This window comes from Galeopterus variegatus, unplaced genomic scaffold (genome assembly GCF_000696425.1).
Source record: "Galeopterus variegatus unplaced genomic scaffold, G_variegatus-3.0.2 Scaffold734, whole genome shotgun sequence".
NCBI lineage: Eukaryota > Metazoa > Chordata > Mammalia > Dermoptera > Cynocephalidae > Galeopterus > Galeopterus variegatus.
This window is the reverse complement of record NW_007726845.1, coordinates 463,573-483,768: the sequence shown is the minus strand read 5'-3', so window position 1 is coordinate 483,768 and position 20,196 is coordinate 463,573. Positions and strand designations below refer to the sequence as shown.

General features: G+C 41.1%; 1 protein-coding gene across 1 annotated transcript in view; it reads left to right on the top strand.

The window, feature by feature from the left end:
• The first annotated feature begins 2,953 nt into the window (after positions 1 to 2,953).
• The window catches only part of DDR2 (discoidin domain receptor tyrosine kinase 2), a 54,041-nt gene continuing 36,798 nt past the window's right edge, over positions 2,954 to 20,196 (top strand). Inside the window, exon 1 of the mRNA XM_008571928.1 lies at positions 2,954 to 3,056. Coding sequence (XP_008570150.1) covers positions 2,975 to 3,056 — 82 coding nt within the window. The 5' untranslated portion in view covers positions 2,954 to 2,974. The remainder of the gene's footprint in view (positions 3,057 to 20,196) is intronic.

Below are 20,196 nucleotides of genomic sequence, written 5' to 3'. Positions count from 1 at the left end.
GGAACCGGTCTGTATGTGGGATCCGAACCCTCGGGCGGAAGCGCCGCCGCACTTCCCAAGCGGCGCACTATCCAGTGCGCCACCGGGCTGGCCCCAGGGACCCATTCTTAAGTTAGTGATTAAATGGATCATTTTACAACAGTGTTATGGAGGGTCTAGTAGAGGTAAATTCAGTGTGTGTTTTGGTGAAGGGAAAGAAGGGAATGAGGTATAGAAGACATTCTTTGTAGCAGGAACCATTGGGGAAGGCTATGGAGGGGAGAAAATTATGGCCAGTAACCCATGAGGAAGATGCCACAGGAAAGAGAGAATTGCAAGACTCTTCTGCAAAAGGCTGCTGAGAGGGTGGTTAGCAGAGGCAGTCCTGGCCCTCAGCACAACTGAATGGCTGCTCACAAGGAGCTTGGGTTTTTGTGGAGGAACATCTGGGATCATGGTCTTCAGCTAGTGCTAGGCTTTAGCTAAGACCACTGTGTCCGAGATCTGCCTATGTGTTTCTTTTCTGGCATGTTTGTTTTGGAGACTCATTTACAGAAGCAACAGTGTTCCTGCTGCTGCTAGAAGTGACTCGGCACACTGAAACTATATTTTATACCGTCCAAATCAATGCCATGAAACCGTGCTCACCACTCTTTGTGGTCTGTGGATCACCCACCCTTTGTTTCCCACCATGGGGCCATTTTAGTCTTTTTCATTTAATTTGTTTTGGCTTCGTCCTCTTTAGGCAAAATGATCTTAATATCTGACTTTTTTTTTTTAACCACTTGGAGTAGGTCAGCTTTCTACTGCTTAGAAATCATCATAGAAAACATCGGTTTCCTAAAAAAACTGCCCTATCCATGTCATCATCTTACTGCATCGCCATTATTGCTCATTAAAATCTTACCCACCCTTCAAGAGCCTGATTAGCTGCTGATTTCTTTATGAAGCCTCCCCTAATCATTCCAGCTTAAAGAGATTTCTTCTCTCCTTATAATTTTGTGTTACATACTAACAGTGGATCTAATGCTTGGTTGATTATTAGTGTTACCTGGAGGGCATTTTTAAATAAAATTTTTATTCTAGAACAGTTTTATATTTAAAGAATCATTGTGAAGATACATAGAATTCCTATATACCCCACACCCAATTTCCCCTGTCTTTAACATCTTATGTTAGTATAGCACATTTGTCAAAATGAATGAACTGATATTGATACATTATTATTAACTAAAGTCCGTACTTTATTTTGTTTTTCTCAGTTTTCCGCTAATGTTCTTTTTCTGTTCCAGGATCCCATGCAAGATATCACATAACATTTAGTCACCATGTCTCCTTAGGATCCATTATCTGTAATAGTTTCTTAGACTTACTTTTTTTTTTTTTTTTTTTGTCTTTTTCGTGACCGGTAAGGGGATCGCAACCCTTGGCTTGGTGTAGCCCGCACCGCGCTCAGCCAGTGAGCGCACCGGCCATTCCTATATAGGATCCGAACCCTCGGCCGGGAGTGACGCTGCGCTCCCAGTGCTGCATTCTCCCAAGTGCGCCACGGGGCCAGCCCAGACTTTCTTATTTTTGATGACCTTGAGAGTTTTGAGAATTACTTGTCAGGAATTTTGTAGAATGTCCCTCAATTGGGATTGGCCTTATGTTTCTCTCATGAGTAGACTGGGATAATGCGTTTTGGGGAGGAAGATCACAGAGGTAAGGTGTCATTCTCATTATATCATATCAAGGACACATGCTATCGATATGACTTATCAATGCTGGTATTAAGCTAGATCACCTGGCTTGAGATGTTTGTCAGATTTCTCCGCTGATAAGTTACTCTTTTTCTTTCTCCATTTCCATACTATACTATTTAGAAGAAAGTTATTATGTGCAGCCCACACTTATAGAGCTGGGGGAGGGAGGTAGTTATGCCCCCTCTCTGTAAGAGCAGATTATCTGCATAAATTATCTGGAATTCTTTTTCATGGGAAATGTTTTTATTCTCTTCCATTTGTTTATTCAATCATTTGTTTACATCAGCATGGACACATGGATATTTATTTTATACTTTGGGTTATAGTCCAATACTATATTTACTTTGTTACTCAAATTGTTCCAGCTTTGGCTATTGGGAGCTCTTCCAGTTGGTTTCTGTGTCTCTTTGACATGTCCCCATCATTTGTTTTTTGTGGGAGTAGACTTTCTCAGTGTCTGGTATTAGAAGGTATTCCAGGCTCATCTTGTATATTCCCTGTTCCAGTCCTAGAATCAGCCATTTTTCAAGGAATCCTGATTCCTTTTATTGGAGAATGATGTTAGAAATGAAGATCTGGGAGCTAGGTTTGCTCATTGCTACCGTGATGTCATTGCTTCTAGGCTCTTGATAGAGCAAGGAGAAAGTACACACAGGTTGGGAGTGTGTATTAACCTGTTTATATACAGATATCCATCTGTAACTATCTGTATATCTATTAAGCTAAACATGAGTTAATAGTGGTATCTCCAAATCTAATACGTCATCACATGGATCATTCTGGGGAAATCAGGATAAATATTGAACTCATATATTTTGAATGGCAAACACATTAAAATTATTGAATGTTTTTCTTAGTTTATACTGGAATCAATGTTAAAATTATGAAAACATCAGTTGACATCATAAGTATGTTTTACTTTGCCACAATTCACCATTTGTGTAATTACTTATTCTAGTAAAACTTTGTCACTTGACTAATTTTGCTAATTTTAATTCCATAAATGTAAGATCTAATAGAGTTTGAAAATTTTTATATTAGGTGATTATTGGATATACCACTCAGCTCCTAAAATCTATGACTCAAAGTGCTAAATCTAGAAATAAACACTGCAAGAACACAAAATTAACTGTGAAAATTGTATTCATTCATGTTGGTGGTATCTTTCTCACTCATTTCCTCTCCTTCTCTTTCTGTTTTCTTGCATTATTGGTGGGCTGCAGGCTCCAGTTCCAACACCATCTTCTGAGATGATCCTGATTCCCGGAATGCCCTTGGTGCTGTTCCTGCTGCTGCCTCTCTTGAGTTCTGCAAAAGCTCAGGTTAACCCAGGTAACACAGCCATTACTCAGCTACGTGCTAGAATACCAGGTGACAGTTCAAACACATGGGTGTTTATTTTGGGAAAAGTCCTGACAGTATGGTTCAAAAGCTTTCTTTCTTTCTTTTTTTTTTTTTTAAAGAGAGGTGAAAGAAGCAAACATTTGCTTCTGAATCTTCTAGAAAAAACAGGGGAGAATTTTTAGATACCTTGGAGAACTTCTGCAGATTGGTTTACCAGTTGTTTCTGGCTGGCATAGGCCTGGATTTTACTTGGATGTGCTGTTATGTTTTGTGGACTCTGGTCCTGTGGGATCTCAGGCTGGTTCTCTTTCCTATAGAGTGTGACAATTCTCAAAACAGAAATGTTAGAAGAAGTTTTTAAGCCAAAAAAATTTTTTTTTGTATTCGTGTATTTTCCAACTTTAAATTGAAGTATATGATTGTATCAAATTGAAGTATATGATTGTATCACTTGGCAATTACATTATAATGCTGCTTAACAACCTATCCATAGCTCAGTGCTTTAAAACAATCATTTATTTTGCTCATGAGTTTGTAGGTTGGTGGTTTAGGCTGGGATTGTTTGGACTATTCTCTGGTCTGTCTTGGTTCACTTGCATATCTGGGAGTAAGCTGGCTGTTGGCTCATCTAGGCTTTGGCTCTGATGGCGGGCAACTTGGCTGCACTCTGTTTCATCCTCCAGCACACTAGCCTGGGTAGGCTTTCATGGCAATTGCACAGAAACAAGAGCAGAGGCAGAAATGTGTGAGCATTTTTCAAGCCACTGCTTGAATCATGTTGATCTCATTGGCCAAAGTGAGTCACATGGCCAAGCCCAGAGTCAGAGTGAAACAGAACCAACAAAATTATATAGTGAAAGTCCAGATACAGGAACCAGTAAAGAATTGGAGTCACTTTAAAAATTCTGCCATAAATATAAACTTAGAAAAGTATATACAGATTAAGTGTTCAATTTGGTGAATTTTACAAACTGAACACATCCATCTAAACAGTACTCAGATTAAGAAAGAGAACTTTACCAGCTCTTCAGAAGCCCTCTTCCTGCCCCTTTCCAGTCCCTTCTCTCCAACCCCACCCTAAGGTAATCGTTATCCTGCTTTCTAACATCATAGATTAGTTTTGCCTGTGTCTGTACTTTATATAAATGAAATCATATGATGCATAAGTACTCTTCGTGTCTGGCTTCTTTCACTCAGCATTTTGTTTATGATATTCATCTTATTGTCGCACGCAGTTGTTGACCATTCATTCTCATTGTTACATAATGTTACTTTGTCTGAATATTTTATTTAGCTAGTTTACTGTGAATGCGAATGTGGATAGTTTCCAGTTTGGGCTCATGATTAATAAAGCTCCTGTAATTATTCTAGCATAGAACTTTTGGTAAAGATATATGTATATACTCAGTTCTCTTCAGTGTATACCTGGAAGTGGAATTTCTGGGTTGTATGTAGTATATGATCTACTACTGCATAATGCCAAAAAGTTTTCCAAATTGATTTTGCCAGTTTACCATCTTATAGCAGCATATATGAGTTCTGGTTGCTCTGGGTTGTATTTGGATACTTGAGGGTGCTTTTATTTTGTCCTCTTCATAGTGTAGGGATACATTTGTAAAAATGCTTGCTCTCCTCCCTTCGATGTCTATGGTCTATTCTTTATACCCTCAGTAGGAAATATGATCAAATGCCTTAAAATTTAAGAATTATTTGTTGAATAAATCCAGTGCCTTGTTACTTTCTTGTAATACGCTCAGCTGGTGCATCTCGGATCTGAACTTGAACACTATTCTTTCATTTTTCTGCTCTGTATTTCTCTCACCTATTTGTTGAGGTTTGGTTACCTCCTACTACATTCTCCCTGTTCTGAGCTCCAGGAAGAGTGGTGTGAGTGCATAAAATGGTAGGATGTCGTGGTGCTAGGCACACTCATGGAGACTGATATGCCTTGAGGATATTTAAATGACTAAACCAAGCAAGATGGCCGTCTGTGTTAGAGTACGTGTTGTAGCCCTGGAGCAGGAAATGGGCTGTTTGAAGACAGCAAATAGTCATCTTTAATTTTTTTCCTATTTCTGGTGTCAGGTATTTATTTTGGCTCTTTCCACCAGGGAAAAGGAAATAGAGGTCTTGATTTGCCAAGATCTTTATAGGAACATGGAGCATACTGAGGGACTGATTCTTCTCTGCCATTTCTTTCTGTTTTAACAAGTTAAACCAGAGATAGAATTTGAGGCAGATGAGAAACTTTCATTCATTATTGGTGATAAAAGGTCTAGTAGCAAAGCCTGGGACTCATAAAATCTTATGATATGCACACTGCTGAACATAGAGTAGGTATATAATAAGTGTATGCTGACTTAAGGACGACTCTTCAGGAGCCCTTACTGGTGTCTTCTGAAAGACTGAAGGTAACTGAAAGTACTGAAAGGTGACTGAAGTATTAAAAGACTAAGAAAATTCTTGGCCAGTTAGATTTTTCCCACAGGTTGGCTACATGGTATGACATATGGAACATAAGTCAGGGGAGAACTGGGTTATAAGCAAATCTGATATATAGCCAATTATATTTCAATTGATTATCAAATATAAAATATTGGCCGGCAAATAGTAACTGGGCTAAGCATTAAATTCATTTAATGATATAAAACAAACTCATTAGTTTAAGATCATTGTTAAAGATTTCACAGTGCTGTTGGTTAATTAGGCTTCAGTATTAGCATGACTTAGTTGATAATAGAAATATTAAATATTTAAGAACATCAATCTTGAAAAATCAGCAGACACCAAAAGAGGATGTATAATCTTGTTGATATTTAAAGGATTTCTTTACTATTTGAGACTACAAGTCTCCTACAAATGTCATCCCATGGTGACTGCAGAGTAGTGGTAATGTGACATAGATAGTTGGCCAAGCCATAAAGGCAGTGGAACTGTTGACTCACTGCTCTAAAGCATCTGAGCTTTGGCTGGTGAAGCAAGTGGTGGTAGTGGCATTTCCAGTAATGGCAGTGTTGAAGATGGCATTGCCGGTGGAGACTGTAGTGTAGGCTATTCTGGTCTACATGGAAAATGTTGACATGCAAGTGTGTATACACGGTTCTGAATTGTGGGCAGTGTGCTTAGCTATCTTCCAGGTGCAACAGTACACCAGGAACTGGAACCTAATGATTGTCAATTCAATGGGAAGTCATTGGAAGAATCTGAGACAGTTTTTCATGTCAAAATCATGGCTCGAGAGTGTCATTTAGCTAGTGACATCCACATCTATTATACTGACAATTTCTGAAAATCATTTCTATGAATCAAATCAACAATGGTTTGGATACTATTATAATATTCTGATGAATGTTCAAAGTTCATTTAGAAAAAGATATTTAGCTTATGTATCTTGAGTAACAACTGTAGTTACAATCCTGGCTAGGTTATACATTTGTTGTGAGACATTGAGCAAATTACTGTAGGTCTCTTTGTACTTCCCTAATCTTTTAACCTGTAGTAAGATGAATTTGTATTAGATAATCAATGAGACCCTTTCTGTCACAAAATTGTTACGATTTTATAGTGTGGGAGCTTTACTGTCCATACTGGAAGATTTGGTTGGCTTCGAGCTTGGAAGCATAGCCCTTGAACTTGCATGGCTGTTCTTTGTAAGAAAGATCACTTGTCCCAAAATCTTTGCCACTTCCCAGGCTCAGGGATCTAGACTGAATTTCAGGAGAATCTTGCCTTTGGGGCTAAGCACATAAGAGATGTCTGATATATATATATATATATATATACATATTCTAAAATTTAAACTCTAAATCTCCCCCTAGAGACAGGCTCAGTGCAGAAGCCCTGTTCCAGCCTAACCTGCAGGGTGAGGCCACCTTGTTGATCAAAACCTTTCAATAGTTCCCAATTACCTAGAGGTTTTTCCTTGGGATTGAGTAGTTTCCCTTATAAAGAATATACATATGTGTGTGTTTGTGTGTGTGTGTGTGTGTGTGTGTATATATATATATATATATATATACATATTCTAAAATTTAAACTCTAAATCTCCCCCTAGAGACAGGCTCAGTGCAGAAGCCCTGTTCCAGCCTAACCTGCAGGAACTCCATAGCTCCATAGCTCTATAGCTTCATGAGGCCATGAAAAGGCATTTCAGGAAGAAGAAATATGCTATGGCTGGGAAGAGGGAGAGGTACATGTGGTGCTGCCTAGTGGAGGGTGATGAGCAAGAGACACAGGGGGGCTATGCAGGGAACTCATCTCCCTGTAGGGTCTTTGGGTTAAGTTTGCCTTCAAACTTCAAACTTGGGCTGGGGCTGCTGGACTTGACAGGAGAGCTAATGGTATCTCCATGGGAAAGGGAAGTCTTTAGACTGCACAATCAGGTGTAAGAATACCAAGCTGTAGTAGTTGTTTGACCAGACACCAGGGTCAGGTTTATCCAAGGGGCATAAAACCACTGTTTTAATGGCCAGTGGGGGCCAGAACCTTATGCTTTTCCAGGTAGGAGGAAGAGTAGAAATAACCTGATTGTCCTGAAAACCTAGCCTAGGGGTCTACCCGCCCAGTCAACTATAAAACTGCTGTGGGTAAAGAGCACAGGGGCAGTTGACCTCAGTCTCCTGACTTGGCCTGTGACAATTGCCTGAGCTTGGGAAAGGGAGAAACACACCTTCTCCCCAACAAGAAACCAGGCATTTAAGATCCATGGCACAGCGCCAGGGCAGGGCAGTGCTGGCACTTCCCATTTTCATACCACACTTTCCAATCATAGGAAGCAGGCATCATTCCACCAGTTCAGAGCCTTGGGGTGGGGGTCCTCCTCTGGTAACCAGAATGTTTCCTCATTGGAAAGATTGGCAAAGACATTTGGGGTTTGGGATTCAGAGAGTAGGAGTTATTTTCCTCCTGGCCCCAAGTTTGTTTTAGGTTCGCCATTGTGGTTTTCATTCTTTCCAGCATCAATTCTACACTCCAATAAGTTCTTAGGGTTTAGGCAAGTAGAATCCTAGACTATTTAAGTTGGAATAGACCTTAGAGATATCTAAGACTCTTTTTCTCATTTTATTGATGAGCGACCTGAGAGTCAAAGCTGGTGAGTGATTTGCCCATGACCATACATCTAGCTAATGGTCAAGAAGGGACGGGATCCCTGGGCTACCAGTTTCCCAGCCCTAGGTTCATTCCGTCATACTGCCTGGCCCCTCAGGGAGAAATATGAGGAAATGACTTTTCTTTAAAAATCGTGGATAGCTGTGCAGCCTCATGGTTTCCTTTCTGCAAACTCCAATGTACGTTTATGGAGGTGAGAGGTAATTTAGGTTTGAGGACAGCCTGAGGCCAAGGAATAGAGTAAAACTAACAGGATCCTATAAAGCTCACACCTGGAAACTTACTGTAGTTATGACACTCAACAAGGAAGGCTGAAGCTAGGAGCCTTTCAGGACCAAGTCACCCTCATAAAGAAACTGAAGCACAAGGGATGCTTTGGTTCTCTTTTGTACCAAGGTGTCCCTTTATCCCCACCCCCTTGTCTTCCTCCAAGGCTAATTCATGTCACTTCACCTACACACATTTCCAAACTGGAAAATCATTTTTGTTTCCCTGGGTTGTCATCATTCATGTCCCCAGAGATGTACTAAGAGGGTTTATGTGGCCTCATCCATTAATGAGAATGCTGTGCCATGGATCAGGTTTCAGGTTTCTGAAACCAGGCCCAAGGTACTAATGCTGTGCGTGTGTGCGTGCGTGCGTGCATGTGTGTATGTGTGCGTGCGTGTGTGTGTGTGTGTGTGTTAGAAGGCCTGAGCAGGGCCCTGTGAGGGAGATAAAAAGCTGGGAAAAGACCTCCCTGGTTGAATTTCTCCTAAGTGAGCAATGCTAGATGCTGCCCAGATTGGCTCTTTCTTGCTTGTGTGTTTGTTTGTCAAGCCTAGCCTGAGGGTGGCCTCTGGTATCCTTCCTGCCAGTAAAAGGATCTTTCTCTAGGGACAACAGAGACTCATCTGCCTCTTGGGCCCCCTTGGTTGTGCCAAATAGGGAAAGAGAAAATGCAAAACTCAAAGAAAAGTACAAACTAATGCAAAGCGAGCACTTAATATATTCCAGGTAACATTTTAAGTGGTGTCAACAAATTTAATCTTCACAGTAATCTTACGAATAGGTGGTAGTATTATTCCAGTTTTACAGAAGAGAAGTTGAGGCCCACAAACATTAGGAAACTCTCTCAAGGTTACAGACAAAGCCAAGTGGCAGAACTGGGATTTGATCCAGCTCCAGTAAGCAGTCTCTTGACGTTTGTGTTCGACAGCCACCTGTGGAGTGTGAGACTCACAGAATGTCAAGGCAGAGGAACCTCAGATTCATGCACCAGCTTGAGTGGGCAACAGGGACCTGTGAACCCCCTGAAATTGTACCCCAAACTTAATATGTGGTGGCAAAAGTGCATTTTCCAAGGAGAAAGTCTTAATTATTGGTTACTCAAAAGACATTGTGACCAGTTCCAGCAAAGGTGCAGAATGACTGATTTAATCCAACCTTCTACAAATGAGGAAACTGAGGCTCAAGGAGATAAAGTGACGGGAGGAAATGTGTTTGGAAAGACTAATACCAGATCTAGCTTTGGATCCAGCCTCTGCCACCTATTAGCTGGGCGAGCTTGGCCAAATTTTCAGCTTCTCCGAACCTCCGTCTTCTCATCTGTAACTGATCACGACCTTAAGGGCTGTTATGAAGATTCAGAGAATATACATAAAGTATCTAGCATAGCATGAAGCACAAGGAATGTGATTAATAAATGCTGAATCTTTTGTCTTTTTTCATAATTTTGTGTATTGTGCCATGATGACAGCAGACTTCATTAGTCTTTCCATTATTCTATACTATCTTCTGTATTTTAACTTAATTATTTAGACTATATGTTTAAAAAATTTTCTTTTGTTCAAGGAAAGAATTTTCACACTTCTCAGGTCTTACATCTTAGGATGAGAGGGTTCCAGACTCACCTATTGCAAACACACAGCTTCACATCCAAAGTAGCCAGCAGAGTACCCTGTCCATACTCAGATGTTTTGCTTTGACCCTGTTGTTTTGCTTTCTGAGGCCCAGATCCCTAGCTTGTAAAAGGTGGTCAGATGAGTTGGAAATAATGCACAGGAAAGGATAGAACTCCACTTTCTTGTGGTCAGTAGAGGTAGAAGCCCATGGAGACTTAAGCTAAGCTTCAGTGCCAGGAGCACAATCATGGAACTGCAGGAACAGCACCACACAGAGTCCCTTTCTTGGACCTCTTAGTTTTCACCACCACCTGCAGAGTCCAGGTTTGCTCAGGGCACCCATGTGGAAAGGCCAAGAATCTGCATGGGAACTGACCATGTAGGCAGGACCAGGCAAGAAGCCAGGTCCCTGGTTACCATGGAGACCCAACACCGGAGCCACTAGGACCATGCATCACTGTTGCTTCCCATATTTGCTTATCTAAAAGCTGACAAGAACTCTAGGGGCTTGAAAACCACAGCATCAAGGTATGGAATATAGAGATAAAAGTGTGTAATATACATAGATTGGTATAGATATAAAATAGGATAAGGATGTAAAACGACATAAATATTATTTTTATTTTGTATGTTTACTTATTTATGTTTTCATGTTACCCAGTCAATCTCCAGCATCAAGCTGGTTGAGATACTGAAGGTGTAAGATCAAGCTAGAGCTGAAGGAATTTTCCAGGCCAGGTGAAAAGGGAAAGGAAAAGCATTTGAGCTTAAGAAAAGGCAGAGAGGCACAAATAGAAAAACAGGAAGATGGGGATGATTGTCATTGAGGAGTCATGAGACCAAAGGTGGGGTTAGGGTGGCACCAAAAACAAGAACTACATAATTTTGGTATCCTCAGTATGTGACAAATGCTTTATGATCAAAAGCCTGTGTTCACCCAGTGTTTACAAAATGCTATGCCATGTCCTCCTTAGGCCCAGGATACAGGTTCCTTTTGTTGTCATATTTCAACAAATCCTGGGACCAGGATATTCTAAAAATTAGACAGGCAATATGAGGGTACTTCAAAAAGCTCACGGAAAGATATTATCTTTTAATTCTATTTTTCCATAAACATTTTGAAGTACCCTCTTAAGCCTCCCTGGGCCCTTTGTCTAGATTGTCACCCCCCTTGGGGGTTCTTGACCCTTGGGGTCACACTATGACCGTGTGGAGACTGTGCTGACAGCAGAGTGTTATGACAACATGACATGGTGAATAGACCATAGCAACGGAAATCAAAAGAGCCAGAGTCTAGTTCCAGCTCTGTCGATATCTAGCTTTGTGATTTTAGGTAAATTTCTGTATCTCACTTTGCTAACTTATAAAATGGGGACAACAGAAAATTAAAAATGGAACTACCTAACAGTCCAGAAATCTCACTACTGGGTATATATCCAAAGGAAATGAAATCAGTATATCAAAGAGACAATGGCACTCCCACGTTCATGGCAGCACTGCTCACAGTAACCAAGAGATGAAATCAACCTAAATGTCCATCAACAGATGAATGGATACAAAAAAGTGTGGTATATGTACACAATGGCATGCTATTCAGCTATAAAAAAGAGTGAAATCCTGTCATTTGCAGCAACATGGATGATCCCACAGACCATTATGTTCAGTGAAGTAAGCCAAGTGCTGAAAGGCAAATACCACATGGTCTCAGTCATATGTGGAATCTGAAAAAGTGGTTCTCATAGAAGCAGAGATTAGAATGGTAGTTACCAGAGGCAGGGGAGGGTAAGAGAAAGACAGGAGAGGAAGAGGTTGGTCACTGGGTATAAAGTTACAGGTAGATAGGAAAAATAAGTTCTGGTGTTCTAGGGTGACTACAGCTAATAATATCATGTTGTATATTTCAAAATAGTTAGAAAAGAGGATCTTGAACATTATCACTACAAAGAAATGATAAATATTTAGGTGATGGATATTCTAACTACCCAGAGGGAATCATTGTACAGTATATGCATCTAATGAAACAACACAATTGTACCCTGTAAACGTGTACAATTAAAAATTTAAAAAAATAAAATAAAATAAAATAGAAACAATAAACTGTGCTCCCTGCACTTCACAGGGTTACTGTGGGTGACTAAATGAGAGAAGGGAAGTAAATTGACCTTGGAAAGTTACATGCAAATATCAAGGTTGTGACTTGTTACTTTTGGAAGAGGAGAAAAGTAAAATAACCCAAATACCACAAAACAATTGTTTCTATCAAGAGGGTGATGGGGAAGGAAAGAGAAAGAGTCCACTAGAGAATATTATAGTCCCTTGTGGTTTCCAAGAGAGACTCAAGTTGCCTCTGGGGAACGGGGGCTTCTAACAGCTCTGAACTCTGGCCATCCTAACCCCACGGGGATGCAGGGGCCTGTGCCGAGGCCAAGCATATCCATTACAGTATATTTTTTCTGGGGAGAATAGTGTGATTGTTGACTTAGGTCTTGGTCTTAGCCAACAGGTCTCTGAAGAGCAGGGATGTGGCAAGATAGGCCTCCCAGAATTTTCCAGTGGTTTGGACACACACACACACAGTAAAGTAAAAGTTAAGACATTCAAATCAGTGAGGTTTTTTTATGGGCTTAAGTGGGAAGTGATGAGTTGTTTTTAACGATATGCAACTCTTTGTTTTTTTCTTGCTTCGGAGATTTTTGTGACTTTGGCTTTCGTCTTATTAGGTGCAGTGATTATCACTTGTGTGCGTATGTCTGAACAACACCTATTACAATGCTTGGCCTATATAGGTAATCAATAAATGTTTGAGAAATAAGGAGAGGGAGGAAAGAAAGGAAGTCAAGGAACTCCCAGGCTTCTCTGTATTTTTCTGCAAAAAAAGGATCTAAATAATGGCATATGAGACTTGACCTCACAAAGATGTTGGGAAGCTGAGAAGGAGCCCATAGAAATATCATCCTTTTACATGCTGGGGATGCTGAGGATGGAGAAAATCAGGAGGATGATGAACTGAGATCCCCCTGAGCTGCAGCTACTGATGTGAAGCACCAGGGGTCCAGCCTTCTGGTGTCAAGGGGCTGGAAGAGCCCATCCCCTTGCAGAGGTAGAGCAAACCTTGGCTGGGGGGGTGGAGGGGGAGGGGGGCCTCTAGGCTTATTTCTAAATGCCTGAGGTCTCCCTGTTGTAGTCTACAGGCAGAGCATTTTGAGGGTTATAAGTAAAGGAAAATGTGCTTAAATCCACCCAAACGTGTAAATCTCTTACTCTTGGCATTTCAAGGGAGGGATTCAGATTCAATCATTTGGGTGCCATAGCCTATATTAAAAGATAAAAGTTCTGACAATGGAGTGTAGCTTCTCTTTACAAGCATTGCTAACTTAACAAATGATTCATCCTGGCATAGGAGGAGCCCACCTATGGGGATAGTGTAAACCCACCTTGGGAAAGCTGTAATTTTAATTTGTTTATTAGTTTTTAGTAGTTTAGAACAACATTTAGGACTTTGGAATAGCTTTTTTTGTTATTTATTTATTTTTTTTAAATTGAGGAACTTGCTCAGTAGTGATAGCCACACCAAAAAAAAAAAAAAAAGATAGCATGATAATATCTTTCATTACTTGCTGTGTTTCTTGAATAAATAAAATTAATCCCTAATTTCTCCTATGAGGACGAATCATCTTTTAAGTTAACAATGCTTGTACGTAGAAGGTACATTGTTAGACTTTATATCTTGAATATAGGTTACAACACCCAAAAGACCAGATCTGAATTTCTCCCTTGAGATGTCAAGAGTAATAAATTTATACATATTCTGGTAAATTTAAGCACATTTTGCTTTATCTTATCCACTAAAATACCCAGCCTCTAGGTGGAAACTGGCTTGGCTCATTTCCCTGTGAAGCTGGGCTGGTCTTCTCTTGGAGAATGTATTTGGATCTTCAGCTTTCTTAAGAGGATGTGAATCCAATACCCACATTGGCCAACAGTTAAAGCAGTTGGATCTGCCCTTATGTGGTAGAGCAGAGTATTTTCATTTTGGGTAGTTGGTAGGGTATAAGCTTGAATTCTTGGTCAGTCAGTGCTTCTTAAAAATGCCTGTATGTTCTCTTCTCCTGACAGGTCCTGAACTCTCTACTTTGTCTTATCAAACTGAAAAACTCAGCTCCTGTTCTCAGAAGGTTTCCCCTTTGGATTTTACATTCCCCTTCTGCACAGCCCCAGCATTTGGCAAATGTGTTGAGGGAGAAAAATAGCACACGATAGAAGGTTCCCGATTCTCCTTCAAAAGCTCTGCTGATTGTCCTGTAGTGACACTGTGCTAGTGCCAATCCCAGAGCCAGCTTCTTGCCCCTGCCCCAGATTGGCAAATGGTGGAAAGTGGCTGCAGCACTTCTTTCACTTCTCTGTGAGTCTCCCTTCTCTGAAGTCTTAGTCTTTCCCTTTTCACTGCCTCAGCAGCAATCAGATTCCTTTAAACAGATGATTTATGAATTTTATCTAGCTCTTTCAGTTTCTCTGGGGGGAAGGGGTGGCTGATTACTTCAAGCTACTCCATCCCACCTGAAAACAGAAATAAAAAGTTAACTTTGACTTTGTTGCCACTATAATTCATATTAACAGATTACGTTTCACTTTTTGAATTGACTGCTAGGAAGTTTAGAGCCAAAGTTGAAGTCCATCACCAGCCTAGAGTATGGAGCATTAACCTCAGCTTTATCTTACCTTATTGTTCCTATTCTCTCTTCCCTTAACCCATATTTCTTCACTTATCTATTTTTATTTTTTAAAATTTTATGCAACTTTGGAAGCCAACTCCAATCTTCTATTGAATGAGTCAGAGTAAAAATAATTAAAAAAATAGATAACCTTTATTAAACATTACTGCTGTAAGTGCTTGACATATATTAACTTATATATTTCTTACAGCATTCCTATAAACAAGTAGCATTATTACCATTAAATTGAGAAGCTGAAAGCTTAAGTAACCTTCCTAAAACCTCTGAATTGCTTAAGAAAGAGTGGATGTAATTGAAACAAATAATTTCCTCTCTCCATCCTCCTAGATATCAATTATTACTACTGCCTTCTACAAAATGTGCTAAGTGCTTTGTATGCATTGTATTAAATCTCAACAGCAGCCCTGGTTGGCAGGATTAAAAAAGATGAGGACACTGAAATTCACAGAAGGTTACTAGTTAGTCTTGATGTCCCACAATTTGGAAGTGGCAGAATTAAATTTTAAACATAGACCTATCATGATTTCAAACCATGCCCTAGTTTTCTTCTTAAATCTTGACCTTTACGCTACCCAACTGTCTCTTTGACTTACCTCCTTGTTGGGGGAAAGGGCATACCATTTTATTGTAAAGGCTTCACTGACTTTAGGAAGAAGAACATATTGTCTGATTTATACCTCAGTACTCTGAAACCCACTATAGCTTGGGGACTTTTCTCCTGGAGCTCTGCAATAATTGTTTCTGGAAAGTATTTTGGGCTTCCAGGAAAACTGCAATCCTAAAAGGCTATTTCTAACTTCAACTTGGGCAAAAGAGGTCTTGGCAAAATAGCCCCATTGTGCCTAAAGAATAGCCCTGTAGGCTAAAGAAAGAAACCCAAATAATCTTTTGGCCCCCTGCGAGATCCCATTGTGTAAGTGTTTACCTGCACAGTGACCTGGTCTAAATAGCCTGCTAGTGGAGCTTGTGGGGAACAGAGGCCCAGATGATAGCTTCTTTAATTTGACTATTTTGTCTTTTCTGGAAATGGAAGAACTAGATCACAGCAGCCTGGGGCTGAAGAAGGAAGAACCAGGGATCAGGAGATCTGAATTTCAGTCCTGGATCCACTAGTCATTTGTATGTTTTTGAGTGAGTCAGTTCACCTTTCTGGTCCTCAGAGGTTCTGATATTTAACATGGAGCCATTGGCCAGATTGGTTTCTTAATGTCCCTTCCTGGCCCTAAAGTTTTATGATTGTGGATGTTCCTTTAAACTGTAGACTGGCTTGGGCCCCGCAGTTGACCCCAATAATCTCCCTGGTCAGTCTTGTCTCCTCTGCACCCGGAGAGGCCCAGGTGTCAGATCTCTGTGCCTCAGGCCTCACGTGTGCTGTGTGTGTTTTCCTGGAAGCTGCACACAGGACACTCATTGACGGGAGCCTGTGGTCATGGAACAAGCAGCCCTTTCAGGTCCTCAACCTTGGCAGGATCATATGAAAAATAATTCTTGGGAAGCTGGGGCCTGATGGCAGCTGCTTCTCCTCAGCCTGCCTGCCAGGCCATACTGGAGCTTGGGATGGATTGAGCTCCCGGCTGGGCTTGCTGCTGCGGGTGCTGGTAGTTTTCCACTCTGGGGAACTGGGAAAGTGAACTGGCTTCTCTGTCCGGGAGATCGGTGGGTAGCGGAAGCATCAGGAAACCACCAAGACAACTCAGCAGGCAAAATCAGGAGATACTTTGCTGCAGGGTCTCTTGCTTCTCTTGCTAGTCCCCAATTTTCACACTTCTTTACATTTCATAATGTGAAGACAGATTGATGGGATTTGATGAACAAAAATGTGGGCTTGGGGGAAAGCAAGGGGACCTGACATTTAGAACTTGGGCCAACTTGGCAGTTCTAAGTCTTCACTATTGGCTGGGATCCCTTGCACTGAAGAAGTTTACCCCAAAATAGGCATATTCAATAGGAAAACCACATTGGTACTGCTGAGAAGTGCCACGTTGGTTGCTCTGGACTTATCCTGGTTCCAAAGACCCACTAGGATGAGAAACACCGTCCAAGATCAACTTGTCCATTTTCCTTTGCCCTTTCTCTGAGGCTCCTGGGAATACTGATTCACTGAGAAACTGCCTATTTTATTAATCTGACTATATCTGCTTTACTGGTTCTCATCTCTGAATTCCCATCCTCATCCTTATATTGCTTTGTCCCAATTTCTAGACCTCCAGCCTAACTCTCACTGTCTGAAGATGGGTTGTAATACTTGTAGCCCTGAGGCTTCCTCTGGCATGGAGCTGGGGATCTCTTCAAGGCACAGAGCAAGATTCCTGCCAGTCCCCATTTCTACAGTCCTTGTGCCTCTCCTAGCCAAAGGCTGAGAATCCCTCCTTAGTGTGGCTTGGTGAATAGTTATCCAGTAGCCACTGACTAATAATCTATGCCAGAGCTCTTTTCTTGTGATGCAAATGCTCCCAAAGAGTAACCCTGCTAACTACCCTCTGGAGATTTTGGTGAACTGGGAACGAACCTTGTCCCACTCTGACAAACCTTGGCCCTCGTCAGGGCCAGCACTGCCTGCTGAAATGCAGCTGAGCAGCGTGTCTCTTCAGCAAATGTGGCACCTACTATGGCTGGGCCCTTTGGGAGGTTCTGGGCAGAGAAATGAGTCAATTATAGCACCTGCCCTTAAGAGGCTAACTGTAGTGAAGTTCATTGTCTCCATCCATCCATCTTTGCGTTTATCCTACCAACCATATACCCACCTCTCTAACTTTTTATCTACTTGTTCATTTGCCAGGTGTGTGCTGAGAATCTAATGGGTGCTCTGTGTCGGTAGGTGTTGTGTGTTGGCAGGTGCTGAGGGGGAAAAGGAAGAATCTAACATGATTACTATTCTCCAAATTGCTTACAATTTCAATGAGGAGGTGAACACGTGCAAATGAAATAGAAAATCTGTGATGAAGATTGTTTCTTAAGTGAGCCCTCCCCTACCCCCACATCACTTTTATCCCCATACCATATTTTAGTATTTTCTATAGCTTTGTCACACTATCTGAAATAATATAGCTAGAAATAGCTACTGTTAAATAGACAATTAAGCTGTCTATTAGATTATTGAAAATCTATTGTCTTTTGTTTGTCTCCCCCACCAGCATGTAAGATCCATGAGATAAATCATTTTATCTGGCTTGTTTACTATATATTCTCAGAATAATACTGACACATAGCAGGAACCTATTTGTTAAGCAAATACATGAATGTTTATTAAATAAACATGTTTGTTAACTAAATACATGAACAGAAATATAGATTGCAATTAAGTATGTGATGACTCAAACTTATAAGGAAGCTTCATATACTGCTGCCCGGTTAAACATCATTAGTTGAGGCTATCTTTGACTAAATTACTAGGGCTTTGTTTTTCAATGAATGAGAGAACTTTTTTTTTAATCAGTTTTTTCAACAGATATTTATTGAGCACTCAGTTGATACCAGAAATTGGAGATACGACAGAGAGAAAGATCTCTGCCCTCCTAACACATATTGTTTAATGTGTTGTAATTATTACATTACAAGTGTAAAAAGTACCATAAAGGAAAATCAATGTGTTATAAAAGTGAAAACAGAGATTCTGAACTTAGCCAGGGTCTAGGAGGAATTCCCGGAGGCAGTGATAGGCTGAGAGCTGGAAATGGGAGAAAGGGAGAGCGTTCCTGGTAAAGGGAACGTCATATACAGAGAGCTTGATGCTGGAAGGTACTTTGTGCATTTAGGAACTGAAATAAGGCCAGTGTGCTGGTATGTAGAGAGCAACGGTCTGGGGGTGGCCCACAATGAGGCTGGAGAGTTAGGCTGAGGCCCAATCATGCAGACCTCATGGGCTGCATTTCCTAAGAAGAGTGGAAAACTGTTAGAAGGTTCATGAGTCTGAGGAAGGTCATCTGGGTTGCTGTGTGGAGAAGGGACAGTAGAGAGAGCAGGAAGAAGAGCTAGAAGGCATTGCAGTAGTCCAGATTGGAGGTGACAGAGGTTGGACCCTGCATAGGAAGAGTGGAGAAAGAGAGAAACAGCTGGACTCAAGAAATTTGCAGGAGGTAGAATTTGTAAGACTTGCTGATGGGCCGGATGATTCTCAGAAGCCAATTTACTTCTCACCCCTTGAATGCCCATGGCAGAAATGACATGTCACCTATCACTTCTGAACTCTTCCTGCCCAAGTATTCTACATTGGTCTCCAGGCAGAGTCCAAGAGCCACCTGTGATGTCTCAGGAGAGACCTCCCAATTTTCATCAATGTCTCTGCCACTCTGTCGTCCCCTCCCAATTGACTTAAACCCCTCTATGTGGTGGAAAGGCTGGAGGGGGACGCTGACACACTGAACATTTTCTTTATGTGGAGAATTGAAGCCTCATTTTATCCCCTAGTTCTTTGAGTTCCCAAACTCGAGTGTGCGTCAGTCAACTAGAGGGCTAGTTAAACATTGTTTGTGCCCCTTCCACCTACCCTCTGCCAGCGTTTCTGACTCAGTGGATCAAATGGGGACTGGGAATTTGCATTACTAATAAGCTCCCAGGTGCTGCTGGTCCTGGAAGCACGGGTTGAGGGTCATGGTGGTAACACATGGTAAGTGAAATGCAATTACAATAAGGAGACCGAAGAGCCTTCAGGAGGGGGATTGGCACTCCTCTGACACCTACATGATCTCTCTCTTTCTCTCTCCTCTTCCCCCCCACTCCAACTTTAAGTCTCTTTTACTTCATTTTCCTCATCTGTTAAATAGGAAAAGTTCCTGGATGGGTTCAGTTAGTTCACAAAATACAAAGGCTTCCTAAACCCAGGAAATATAATCCGGCTGAAATGTGTCATAAAGGCAGTTGCAGCAGCTCTGTTAAATCTTTTTGGTTGCTGTTCCCAGGAGGAGCCATGCCTTGGTAGGGAAGTTACTTGCAGCAATATTATGATTCACCCCCTGCCACCTTCTTTCTCCATTCCTGCTGTACTTCAGATGTTCTGAGAAGCAGAGGTTCTCATTACACTCATGCCCAGTGTCTAGAGGTGCATGCCAGCCAGGAATGAAAACCTGGTGGGACTGCTAATGTGGGTTTCTTTCTTTTTTTTTTTTCTAGTTCCAGATTTATTTATTTATTTATTTATTTTTTCATTAAATTTTTATTTTGTCAATATACAATGTATATGATTATTATGGCCCATCACCGACACCTCCTTCCCTCCTCCCTCTCTCCCCTCCCCCCCAAGAATGTCCTTTCCATTTGCTTGTTGTAACAACTTCAAAATGGTATAGTTGTTGTATCTTCTTCCCCATCCCCCCGGGGTTTTTTTGTGTGTATTTGGGTGAATTAATTTGTTTATTTTTTAGCTCCTACCAATGAGTGAGAACATGTGTGCTATTAACCATATTA